This window comes from Mobula hypostoma, chromosome 13, assembly GCF_963921235.1.
Source record: "Mobula hypostoma chromosome 13, sMobHyp1.1, whole genome shotgun sequence".
Taxonomy (NCBI): domain Eukaryota; kingdom Metazoa; phylum Chordata; class Chondrichthyes; order Myliobatiformes; family Myliobatidae; genus Mobula; species Mobula hypostoma.
In genome coordinates, this window is record NC_086109.1 from 94883409 (window position 1) to 94895941 (window position 12533).

At 44.9% G+C, this 12533-nt stretch overlaps 1 protein-coding gene across 3 annotated transcripts in view; it reads right to left on the minus strand.

Moving 5' to 3' along the window:
- blm (BLM RecQ like helicase) overlaps positions 1-12173 on the minus strand; it is an 88822-nt gene extending 76649 nt beyond the window's left edge. Inside the window, exons 1-5 of one of the 3 annotated variants that reach the window (XM_063066221.1) lie at positions 12066-12173; positions 8238-8357; positions 8026-8124; positions 7106-7869; positions 1100-1271 (exon numbers count right to left, since the gene is read on the minus strand). In XM_063066221.1, the coding sequence (XP_062922291.1) occupies positions 1100-1271; positions 7106-7869; positions 8026-8124; positions 8238-8254 (1052 nt within the window). In that variant the 5' untranslated portion in view covers positions 8255-8357; positions 12066-12173. Of the gene's footprint in view, positions 1-1099; positions 1272-7105; positions 7870-8025; positions 8125-8237; positions 8358-11530; positions 12025-12065 lie in introns of those variants that run through there. The other 2 variants (XM_063066220.1, XM_063066222.1) reach the window with 2 other exon arrangements.
- Positions 12174-12533: the final 360 nt, after the last annotated feature.

Consider the following 12533-nt stretch of genomic DNA (forward strand, 5'->3'; position numbering starts at 1 on the left):
AACTGCTGCATATACTGACTTGACCAAGCACTGAACTGCCTTTCATGGTAGCACTCTCACCACTAAATGGCAGAGTTGTGGGTTCAAGCCCCACTCCAGAAAACAAATACATTGTTCATATTGATTGTCCAGGGCAGAATGAGATCAACACTCAGCACAGATGAACCTCCTGGACCTAATAAAGTGTATGATTATGGTCTTTCGCTGCTGCAGCCCATCCACTTCAAGGTCCAATGTATTGTGTGTTTAGAGATGCTCTTCTGCACACCACTTTTGGTAATGCATGGTTATTTGAGTTACAGTTACCTTCCTGTCATCTTGAATCAGTCTGATATTCTCCTCTGACCTCTCTCACTAACAAAGTGTATTTGCCCACAAACGGCTGTTCACTGGATGTTTTTTGTTTGTCACACCTTTCTCGGCCCTCTCTGGAGGCTGTTCTGTGTTAAAATCTTAGGAAATCAGCAGTTTCTGAGATATTCAAACCACCCTGTCTGGCACCAACAGTCATTCCACAGTCAAACTTTTCCATTCTAATGTTTGGTTTGAACAACAACCGAATCTCCTGACCATGTCTGCATCTTTTTACACCACTGAGTTGCTGCCACGTGATTGACTGATTAGATATTTTATTGATTGATAATTTATTTATGGTAATATTACTTTTTGTGTTGTGTGAGTTATATTTACTATGTTGTGCACTTTTGTCCAGAGGAACGTTGTTTTGCTTAGCAGCATACATATATACAGTTGAATGATAATGAACTTCAACTTACTCCTTTTTCAGATTGGTTCACAGGTGCATTAGATAGAAAATTAATAAAAACATATTTGCAACAGTTTATGATTCAAGTGGAAGGGTCACACAAAGCTTGCGCTTACAAAAAATTAATAGCAGAGCATCAAGAAACTTGTGGAAGAGAGCAGTAAAGTGTGAATTGTCACAAGTGAGTTCAATTAAACTTGCTTGTTTACAACCAAATTCTGGCCTATTAAGATTTTACCTACTGTTACTCAAGATACTCCCAGAGAAAGTGATGGTATTAAATACTCCCCTCACCATCCACACTGAAAAATAGAATTGATTGTGCAGGCAAACCTGAGACATTTGAAGAAGGATGGCAAAGACATCTGATCACTTTCGGGGGACGGTGGAATAAAATCAACTTCACAGTCCTCGTTCTGTGTTTGATCCTGGTTGCTGCTCTCTGAGTGGATGGCATTAAGTTGTGGCTGGCTGCTCAGAAGGATGTCAACATCTGTAAGGTCAACTACATAAATCACAGAAAGTTAGCAAGCAGGTAAAGCCAAGCGATTAGGAAGATGAATGGCCTTACTGCAAGAGGGTTGGAGTAGATTGTAAAGGGCTTTAAGTTCACACCTGGAGAACTGCATACAATTCTGGGCAGCACAGTAACATAGCAGTTAACATAACACTTGACAGCACCAGTGATGAGGGTTCAATTACTGCCATTGTCTTTAAGGAGACTGTACATTCTCCCTGTGACATTCATATTAGCCATTATCACTGGGAAAAGTCTCTGGCTGTCCACTCAATCTATGCCTCTTATCTTATACATCTCTATCAAGTCACCTCTCATCCTCCTTCATTCTAAAGAGAAAAGCCCGAGCTCAGTCAACCTATCCTCATAAGACATGCTCTCTAGTCCAGGCATCATCTCGGTGAATGTCCTCTGAAGTCTCCCTAAAGCTTCCACATCCTTCCGACAATAAGGTGACCAGTGACCAGAATTGAACACAATATTCCAAGTGTGGTCTAACCAGAATTGTAGCGGCTAAATCTAATCCAAAATCAAAATGCACAACACAGGATACATGGCTCCTACAAGGGTTTTATAGAGCTACATTACCCTATGGATCTTGAACTCAATCTCTTGTCTAATGAAGACAACATACCCTTAAGGATAACTTCCAGGCTGAGTCAGTGGTGAAGAAGGCAAATGCAATGTTGGCATTCATTTCTAGAGGAATAGAGTATAAGAGCAGGGATGGGATGTTGAGGCTCTATAAGGCGCTGGTGAGACCTCACTTGGAGTACTGTGGGCAGTTTTGGGCTCCTTATTTTAGAAAGGATGTGCTGACGTTGGAGAGGGTACAGAGAAGATTCACTAGAATGATTCCGGGAATATGAGGAATGTTTGTCCGTTCTTGGACTGTATCCCTTGGAGTTCAGAAGAATGAGGGGGGACCTCATAGAAACACTTGGAATATTGAAAGGCATGGACAGAGTAGATGTGGCAAAATTGTTTCCCATGGTGGGTGAGTCTAGTACGAGAGGGCATGACTTAAGGATTGAAGGGCGCCCATTCAGAACAGAGATGCGAAGAAATTTGTTTAGTCAAAGGGTGGTGAATCTATGGAATTTGTTGCCACGGGCAGCAGTGGAGGCCAAGTCATTGGGTGTATTTAAGGCAGAGATTGATAGGAATCTGAGGAGCCAGGGCATCAAAGGTTATTGTGAGAAGGTGGGGGAGTGGGTCTAAATGGGAGAATGGATCAGCTCATGACAAACTGGCGGAGCAGACTTGATGGGCCGAATGGCCGACTTCTGCTCCTTTGTCTTATGGCCTTATACCATACTTCTTCTTAACAACCCTATCAACTTGTGCAGATTTGATGGATCTGTGGACGTGGACCCCAAGATCCTTCTGTTCCTCCATACTGTTGAGAACCCTGTCATTAACACTGAATTGTGTGAGGAATGTCAGGAAGAGGAGACAGTAGAACATGTAGTTCTGAGTTGCAGGAAGTATGGGATACAGAGAGAGATGATGAGAATTAATCTCAGGGAATTGGGGGTGCAGGAATTCACATTAAAAGGGTTGCTGGGCATGGGTGAGAGAGCACAGGTCAGGGTATTTTTAGCTTTCTTAAGGGATACAGGTCTTTTTTTTATATAGGATATGATGGATAAGCAGGAATAGGGTACTAGGATGGCCAAAGATGGGAGGATAAGTGCAGGTTAGGGTATGTGTTGGCATGTGATTGGGTGAAGGGATTTAGAACGTAAGTCTATTGCACACTCTGGAGCAGAAGGTGGTGGTAATGCACCATTAAGCTGGGTGCCAACTGCTATAAAACAAGACGGAAAGGAGAGACCCCTGAACTCTGCCTTGAAGAGCATGATCTGGGATCAGCCATGATGGAATTGTGGAGCAGACTCGATGGGCTGAATGGCCTAATTTGCTGCAGTGTTTTATGGAACTTCCACAGTGAATTACTTCACAATTTTCCAGATTGAACTCTATCTGCGAATCCTCAGCTTTCCATCCTGTCAATGTTCCAATGTTACCCATGACAACCTTCTACACTATCCACAACACCACCAACCCTCATGTCATCTGCAAATTTACTAACCCACCCCTCCATTTCCTCACCCAAGTCATTTATGAAAATCACAACAAGCAGAAGCGCCGGAACAGATCCCTGCTGAACACCACAGACCTTCAGGCAGTCCATGGGCACCACGGTTAGCAGGACACTATTACAGCTCGGAGTACTCTGGAGTTCAGAGTTCAATTCTGTCAGAAGTCTCTGTACGAGGGTTTCCCCCAGGTGCTCCTGTTTCCTCCCACGGTCCAGAGACCTACTGGCTCAGTTAATTGTTCATTGTAAATTGTCCCGTGATCAGCACAGGGTTGATCAGGGTTGTGAGGTTTCTGGGACAGTGTGGCTCAAAGTGCCAGAAGGACCAACTCCATGCTGCATCACTAAAATAAATAAATAATACACTCCATCTACTACCACCCTCTGCCATGTCAGACAGGAGCTGAATGCAGCTCATCGTGTCTGCTCCACCAATCGGCCATCGCTGATTTATGATCCCTCTGAACCACAACGATTTTGCCTCCAAAGCCATCTGTGGCAATGAATTCCAGATTCACCACTCTCTGGCTAAAGAAATTTAGACCATAAGACCATACGACAAAGGAGCAGAAGTCAGCCATTCGGCCCATCGAGTCTGCTCCGCCAGTTTGTCATGAGCTGATCCATTCTCCCATTTAGATTCACTCCCCTGCCTTCTCACCATAACCTTTGATGCCCTGGCTACTCAGATACCTATCAATCTCTGCCTTAAATACACCCAATGACTTGGCCTCCACTGCTGCCCGTGGCAACAAATTCCATAGATTCACCACCCTCTGACTAAAAAAATTTCTTCGCATTTCTGTTCTAAATGGGCGCCCTTCAATCCTGAAGTCATGCCCTCTCGTACTAGACTCCCCCATCATGGGAAACAACTTTGCCACATCCACTCTGTCCATGCCTTTCAACATTTGAAATGTTTCTATGAGGTCTCCCCTCATTCTTCTAAACTCCAAGGAATAAAGTCCAAGAGCGGACAAACGTTCCTCATATGTTAACCCTCTCATTCCCGGAATCATTCTAGTGAATCTTCTCTGTACCCTCTCCAACGTCAGCACATCTCTTCTTAAATAAGGAGACCAAAACTGCCCACAGTACTCCAAGTGAGGTCTCACCAGCGCCTTATAGAGCCTCAACACCACATCCCTGCTCCTATACTCTATTCCTCTAGAAATGAATGCCAACATTGCATTCGCCTTCTTTACTACTGACTCAACCTGGAGGTTAACTTTAAGGGTATCCTGTACGAGGACTCCCAAGTCCCGTTGCATCTCAGAACTTTGAATTCTTTCCCAATTTAAATAACAGTCTGCCCGTTTATTTTTTCTGCCAAAGTGCATAACCATACACTTTCCAACATTGTACTTCATTTGCCACTTCTTTGCCTATTCTTCCAATCTATCCAAGTCTCTCTGCAGACTCTCCGTTTCCTTAGCACTACCGGCCCCTCCACCTATCTTCGTATCGTCAGCAAACTTAGCCACAAAGCCATCTATTCCATAATCCAAATCGTTGATGTACAATGTAAAAAGAAGCGGCCCCAACACGGACCCTTGTGGAACACCACTGGTAACCGGCAGCCAACCAGAATAGGATCCCTTTATTCCCACTCTCTGTTTCCTGCCAATCAGAAAATGCTCTATCCACCTATGTAACTTTCCCGTAATTCCATGGGCTCTTATCTTGTTAAGTAGCCTCATGTGTGACACCTTGTCAAAGGCCTTCTGAAAATCCAAATATACAACATCTACTACATCTCCCTTGTCTAGCCTATTGGTAACTTCCTCAAAAAATTGTAATAGGTTTGTCAGGCAGGATTTTCCTTTAAGGAATCCATGCTGAGTTCTGCCTATCTTGTCATATGCCTCCAGGTACTCTGTAACCTCATCCTTGACAATCGACTCCAACAACTTCCCAACCACTGATGTCTAGCTAACAGGTCTCTAATTTCCTTTTTGCTTCCTTGCCCCCTTCTTAAATAGCGGAGTGATATTTGCAATCTTCCAGTCCTCCGGAACCATGCCAGAATCTATCGACTTTTGAAAGATCATCGCTAGTGCCTCCGCAATCTCCACAGCTACTTCCTTCAGAACACGCGGGTGCATTCCACCTGGTTCAGGAGATTTATCTACCTTTAGACTATTCAGCTTCCTGAGTACTTTCTCTGTCGTAATTGTGACTGCGCACACTTCTCTTCCCTGCCACCCTTGAGTGTCCGGTATACTGCTGATGTCTTCCTCAGTGAAGACTGATGCAAAATACTCGTTCAGTTCCTCTGCCATCTCCTTATCTCCCATTACAAGTTCTCCAGCATCATTTTCTATCAGTCCTATATCTACTCTCACCTGTCTTTTACTCTTTATATACTTGAAAAAGCTTTTAGTATCCTCTTTGATATTATTTGCTAGCTTCCTTTCATAGTTCATCTTTTCCCTCTTAATGACCTTCTTGGTTTCCTTTTGTAAGGTTTTAAAAACTTCCCAATCCTCTGTCTTCCCACTAATTTTTGCTTCCTTGTATGTCCTCTCCTTTGCTTTAACTTTGGCTTTGACTTCTCTTGTCAACCACGGTTGCATCCTTTTTCCACTCGAAAATTTCTTCTTTTTTGGAATATACCTGTCTTGCACCTTCCTCATTTCTCGCATAAACTCCAGCCACTGCTGCTCTGCTGTCTTTCCCACCAGTGTCCCTTTCCAGTCAACTCTTCACCTCTGTTCTAAAGGAACATGCTTCTGAGGCTGTGCCCTCAGGTCCTAGACTCCCCCACTATAGGAAACTTCCTCTCCATGTCCACTCTGTATTCAGCAGGTTTCAATGAGATTCCCCCCCCCCCAATTCTTCTAAACTCCAGCAAGTACAGGTCCAGAGACATCAAACCCTCCCCACACACTAACCTGGGGGTTTCCAACCTGGGATCCATGGACACCTTGGTTAATGGAAACCCTGCATTAACCCTTTCATTCCTGGAACCATTCTCTTGAACCTCATCTGGACCCTTTCCAATGCCAACACATCCTAGGTGACCAAAACTGCTCCCAACACTCTAAATGCACTCTGAGCAATGCCTTATAACCCCTCAACAATACATTCCTGCTTTTATGTTCTAGCCCTCTCAAAATGAACCCTAATAATAAAACAATTCACAGCAGCTCCATTAATTACCTTATTTCTATAAGACAGGCGTGTATTTAATATTTCATTAGTAGTTAAGTAATATTGTAAATATATTGTTTGATTAAGCATTCTTGCTCATTTAAATCATTCATTACAGATTATATGTAAAAATACGTGAATTGTGTTCATCATGAAGCCACTATGTCATACGTACTAACCTCGCTTAAAGCAACCACAAAGATAGACTTGCATTTTGGACTCCTGTGTCTTTCTTTTAATTAGTTTAAAGTTTTGGAGTTACAAAAGATAGGAGTCAGAAGTGGGGACACTCAATAACGACTGCACTATGTCCAATTCCATCTGCGCTTTCTCAGCAAGTGACACTGCCATTGCCTGCACGCTGATAAATGACAAGTATCATTCACCAAAGACCCAGACCATTTCCAACCAGAGAGAGCATTGAACCACCTACCCTTAGTTACAAGAGTCTGAGTTCTAACGGCAAGCCATTCACCACTTCCAGATATCCCTGAGTATCTAACCTGTTGCTGCAGCATCCTTAAACAAATTCATTAACTTTAGGCAAATCATAACCAATCCTTACTTTTCTCTTCTGCATCCTCCTCACCGCCAACTGAGTCATTGTCACTCAAGATAATCCGTGGGCCTGAAAAACTTATCTTCTTTTGAGTGGATGACCTGGTGGAATCTTCATTGTCACAGTGGGAAGCCTGCTGGGAGCTGACCAGGCAGACTTCAAGGTCATTAACCTGCTTTGACCCTGTACAGAGTCTACCCGGTGACTGGATCGCTGTGCTGCTCTTGCCCAAAGAAGTTGCATTCTGGTCCTCACTGACTGGCTTCACATTAAGACTGTCTCCATTTAGAGCTTTGGGTGAAGTCAAAGCACTAGTGTTTAAAAGCTTCACTTTATTAGGTTCATGTGCTGGCTGCTCGGTGCTAGAAGACAAAGTTGATTTCAAGCCACTTTTTTCTTTCTTTGGGGGTTCAAAGTCATCCAGATCATCCCAGTCATCCAGACCAACAATGGAGCCTAACGACTGATCTGGATCAAACTTCCTAGAAACAGGGTCAGCCGCTGCACTTTGCCTGAGAGATGGGGATCCAGCCAAAGGAGCGACATATCGTGATGTCACGTCCACCTGCTTGACAGCACATTCATGAAAGTTATTGATCTTGAGTGGCAGATCACTAGGCTTTGGCGAGCATGGAGTTGATACAGTTTTACTCAGGGTTGCTTGCTTGAGAACATTCACATCCCTGTCTTTCAGAGCACCGGTGCAGGTTAATCGCGGTAGACTGGGAGTTCCAACAGTGCCTGGGGGAACCTTCTTGAACGTGAATGTCCTGTTAATGATAAATTGGATTTACATGTTATTATTGTATGGAGACATGCTCCTGCTTTATGGCAAACTGGGAAATAATACTTGTAAGGGATGATCAGGAATTTCATGAAAGACAGTCAAATGTAAATACAGTTTTAATATATTTTTAACTACATACCCTTGTTTGCTTTTGCCCAGGGAAAGCTTATTTGGTACTCCTTTCTCCGAGTGCAGCTCGAGCTGTTTCTGCAGGTTGTTCTGTGGCAAGCAACTCATTCTGCAGAACAAACCCAAATACAATAGCTGATTTATATTTCAGTTTGGATAGTTTACACACAGGTACGTGCTGATGCTCAGTGGAATGTATCAAACTTGATCCATGGAACTCACGTTCTCCCACCTTCCATGTACCATACTTGATTAATTCGATTGCCATGTGAATTCTAGAGGCTCCGATCTGAGCAGATAATCTGGATGATAAACGCGAGAAATTCTTCAAATGCTGGAAACCTGCAGAATTTAAATAATCTGGATGTCACTTCCATACTGATATCAGTGATGAAGGCCCACTTCAGTGACTGAACCCCATAACCCTGGATGACACTTGTGCAGTACTGAGGAAATGTAACATTTACTTGGATAAGTATTTACCTGTCCTCTGACCAATAATCTTACTTCCATCAACGTAACCAGAAAAACGCATTAGCCTGCAACTTGCAGGGAATGCCAACTGATGCCAAAATGTGAAACGTTTAAGGGGAACCTGAGGGTGAACTTCTTCAGTCAGAGGATGATGCGAGTGTGGAACGAGCTGCCAGCGGAAGCAGGTTCAATTGCAACACTCAAGTGAAGTTTGGATCAGTACATGGATGGATGGAGGGGGTATGGAGCAATATAGTTCAGATGCAAGCCGATGGGTCTCGGCAGAGTAATAATTCCGCACTGACTAGATACGCCAAAGGGCCTGTTTCTGAACTCCAGTGCTCTGATATATAAACTGTCCTGTATCTTACATAAAAGCAAAATATCCCTTAGCATTTAAAGACTATGCACCATCCAACTGTCTACCAATAATAATAATACCATTTCAGGAGCTTTCTGTGTGGAAAATGTAATGTTCATTATATTACGACTGAATCAGCACTTTTAAAAAATTCATAAAGCTCTTGATATCCTGAGCTAATGAAAAAGACATAGAAATGCAAACGAGAAAATCTGCAGATGCTGGAAATCAAAGTAACACACACAAAATGCTGGAGGAACTCAGCAGGCCAGGCAGCATCTATGGAAAAAAGTAAACAGTTAATTTTTCAGGCCATCATGACTGGGGAAAAAGAGATTATGAATAACAAGGTAGGGGGAGGAGAGGTAGAAATACAAGGTAGTAAGTGATAGGTGAAACCAGGAGAGGAGGAGGGGTGAAGTAAAGAGCTGGGATGTCGATTGGTGAAAGAGATAAAAGGCTGGAGAAGGGAGAATCTGATAGGAGAGGACAGAAGGCCATGGAGGAAAGGGAAGGGGGAGCAGCACCTGAGGGAGGTGATGGGCAGGTAAAGAGATGAGGTGACAGGGGAACTGGGATTGGTGAAGTGGGGGGGGGGGCATTACCAGAAGTTTGAGAAATCGATGTTCATGCCACCAGACTGGAGGCTACCCAGACAGAATATAAGGTGTTGCTCCTCCAATCTGAGTGTGTCCTCGACCGGAAGCTCAAGAAATGCAAGTGCTTTTCTCCATCCTCCACATGATATAGAAAGAATTATTGGGGTTGAAGACCATTCAGCAATCAGTTCACCTGAACTCTTTGCTGAACAATCCCCTCTGTCCATTCCCCTGCTTTCCTATAGCCCTGTAAATCATTTTCGTGCCTATTCAATCCCTTTTCAAAAATTATGACTGATGCAGCTTCTCCACGCATCATCTCTGGATCTTCAGCTTTATCGTTTTAAACCTGTTCTTCAACCCTCTGCTAAAGGGACAACTTCTCTCTAAAACAAGGGTTCCCAGCCTGGGGTCCACAGACCCCTTGTTTAATGGTACAGGACCATAGTACTAGACAAGTTGGGCACCCCGCTCTAAAATAATCTTCTAACCTATCATGATCATACACAGCACACTCAAAATGCTGGAACTCAGCAGGTTAGGCAGCATTGATGAAAATGAACAAACAGTCAATGCTTCGGGCCAAGACTCTTCCTTCAGGACTGGAAAAGAAGGGGGAAGACACCAGAGTAAAAAAAAAGGTGCAGAGAGGGGAGTGGGCCTAGCTAGAAGGTGATAGGTGAGGCCAGGATAAAGGGCTGGAGAGGAAGAAATCTGATAGAAGAGGAGAGTAGGCCATCAGAGAAAGGGAAGGAGGAGAGGATCCAAGGGGAGGTGACAAACAAGTGAGAAAAGTTACAGGCTAGAGTGAGTAATAGAAGAGGAGAGGGGGACGGATTTTTTTTAAACTGGAAGGAGGAATCGATATTCATTCCATCAGGTTGGAGGCAGCCCAGATGAAATACGAGGTTGTGCTCCTCCATCCTGAGGGTGGCCTCGCCTTGGCACACGAGGAGGCCTGGCACCGATGATCTTACACACCTTTGTTAAATCGCTTCTCAAACTTTGTTGCAGGGAAAGGGCACCAAAAACTAAAGGGCATAGATATTTGATATTAATGGTCACACGTACCAAGCTTGTTCTGCTTGTTGTTCACACAGATCAGGTTCTTAAAGGTTGTTATAACCAGGGATGGTAGTGGGGATAAGCTCCCAATAGATAGGCCTCAAATAGCCCCTGGCAATCAAGTTCAGGCCCTGGCCTTTGCGTGTGGCTTAGCTACTAAGCCCGGCAGAACCATTTCTACTGACAGATGGGGCAAAGGCAGATTACTGGCACTTTAAAACCAATCACTCCAGGCAGATGGGGCTTGTCAACAGTGATGGCAACTCATCCCAGAGAAAGAAAACTCTGATCTCAAATCTCTGCTGCCTTGCTATACCCATTCATGGGGAGGGCCTCGGGAGGAAACCAGGAGGGAAAAGTCCGGAGCCGGAGTCCCTAAGGCAACACTAACTGGTAACTCCTGCAACACCTCTGGTGCCAAACTGTACTGGTCTCTGCAGCTCCTTTGGATTCATCACCTGTGTACAGAGGGGAAGTCTGCCACACGGGCAACTGCTTGCTCACTGTGTTATACTGCCCTGGTTTCTGACCGTACTGGCTGGTGTATCACATAGCCAGCTGGGCCATAACATCCACGGTCGACCTCAAACGTTGGAGGGCCTCCTCACACAGATCAGATCATTACACAGTGCATCGAGCTAGGATAAAGTAAAACCATAATCATGCAAAATAAAGTTTAAGAACTACCGAAAAAAGTGCAATGCAGGCAAACGACAAAGAGCAAGATTATAACGAGGTAGATTGTGAGAGCAAGAGTCCATCTCATCACACAATAGACCCATTCGACAGTCTGATGAAGCTGTCCTTGAGCCTGTTGGTACCTGCTTACAGGCATCCCTGAAGGGCAACTTCATCATGCAGAAGGTACATGGAACGAGCTAGCAGAGGATGTGGCTGAGGCGGTTACAATAACGGCAATTTAAAAGCTATTCGTACAGAAACGATGAACAGTGCGCAAACACAGGCAAATGAGACAAGCTTAGATGGGAATCCTGGCTGACATGCAAATCTCTTACTGGCTCTTCCTTCAGTTAGTCCTGACGAAGGGTCTCGGCCCGAAACGTCGACTGTACCTCTTCCTAGAGATGCTGCCTGGCCTGCTGCGTTCACCAGCAACTTTGATATGTGTTGCTCGACATGGAAAGGTCGGGCCGAAGATCCTGTTTTTGCGGTCACGACCCTGACTCTTCAGTTTATTAAACAAGGACGTGTCTACCCTTCATTGTGGTTTAGGGTGGTGGTGATGTGTGACATTATAATGGGAGCAATGTATCAGTGGCCAATTCCCCTCGCCTCAGGAAAGTTTGAATCGTTGAGTTCGTCCCCTACCGAATGAGGACAAGATGCAGACGTTTGATGAGGCAGCACAGCCAACAACTGTTTCTGTTCATCACACACACACACACAGTGCAGGGAAGCCGAGGCCTCGGCTTGCTTGCTCGGCCGCTGCAGTCCACTACCCGGACGGGAGTGGTCGGTGGCAGACCCCGCCTCTGCTCCTCACTGCGGACCTCCAAAGAGCCACATCGACCCTCCCAGCCCCACGCTCACCTTGCTCCCAGGGGCCGGGCCCAAGGTGCCCACGACCCGAGGCCCGTCGCCCGCCACTTCCCGACTCAAATTCCCGCGCCCGCTTCTCCGCCGTATCCAGGAAGTGCGTCACCGCCGCGCCGTGGGCGGGACCAGGCGCAGGACCCGCCTCCAGCTGATGTCAGTCACCCACTTGGGAAAAGTGGACGATGGTTGTCAAAGTTCAGTAAAACTTTTGGCGGTAGGGAGGGAGGTCGGATGGAGAAGCCCCTCAATTATTTGTAGTACTGTAGCACCCCAGGGGCCATCTAAGTGGTAAAAGGGCCATGACTTTTAATAAATGTACTCAGAATCAGGCGTAATATCACTGGAATCTGTCGTGAAACGTGTTATGTGGCAGCAATGAAAATGCAATGCATGTAAAAACTGTAAATTACAGTAAGAAATATGCATATATTTAAAAAGTTACATTAAATAAGTAGTGGAAAA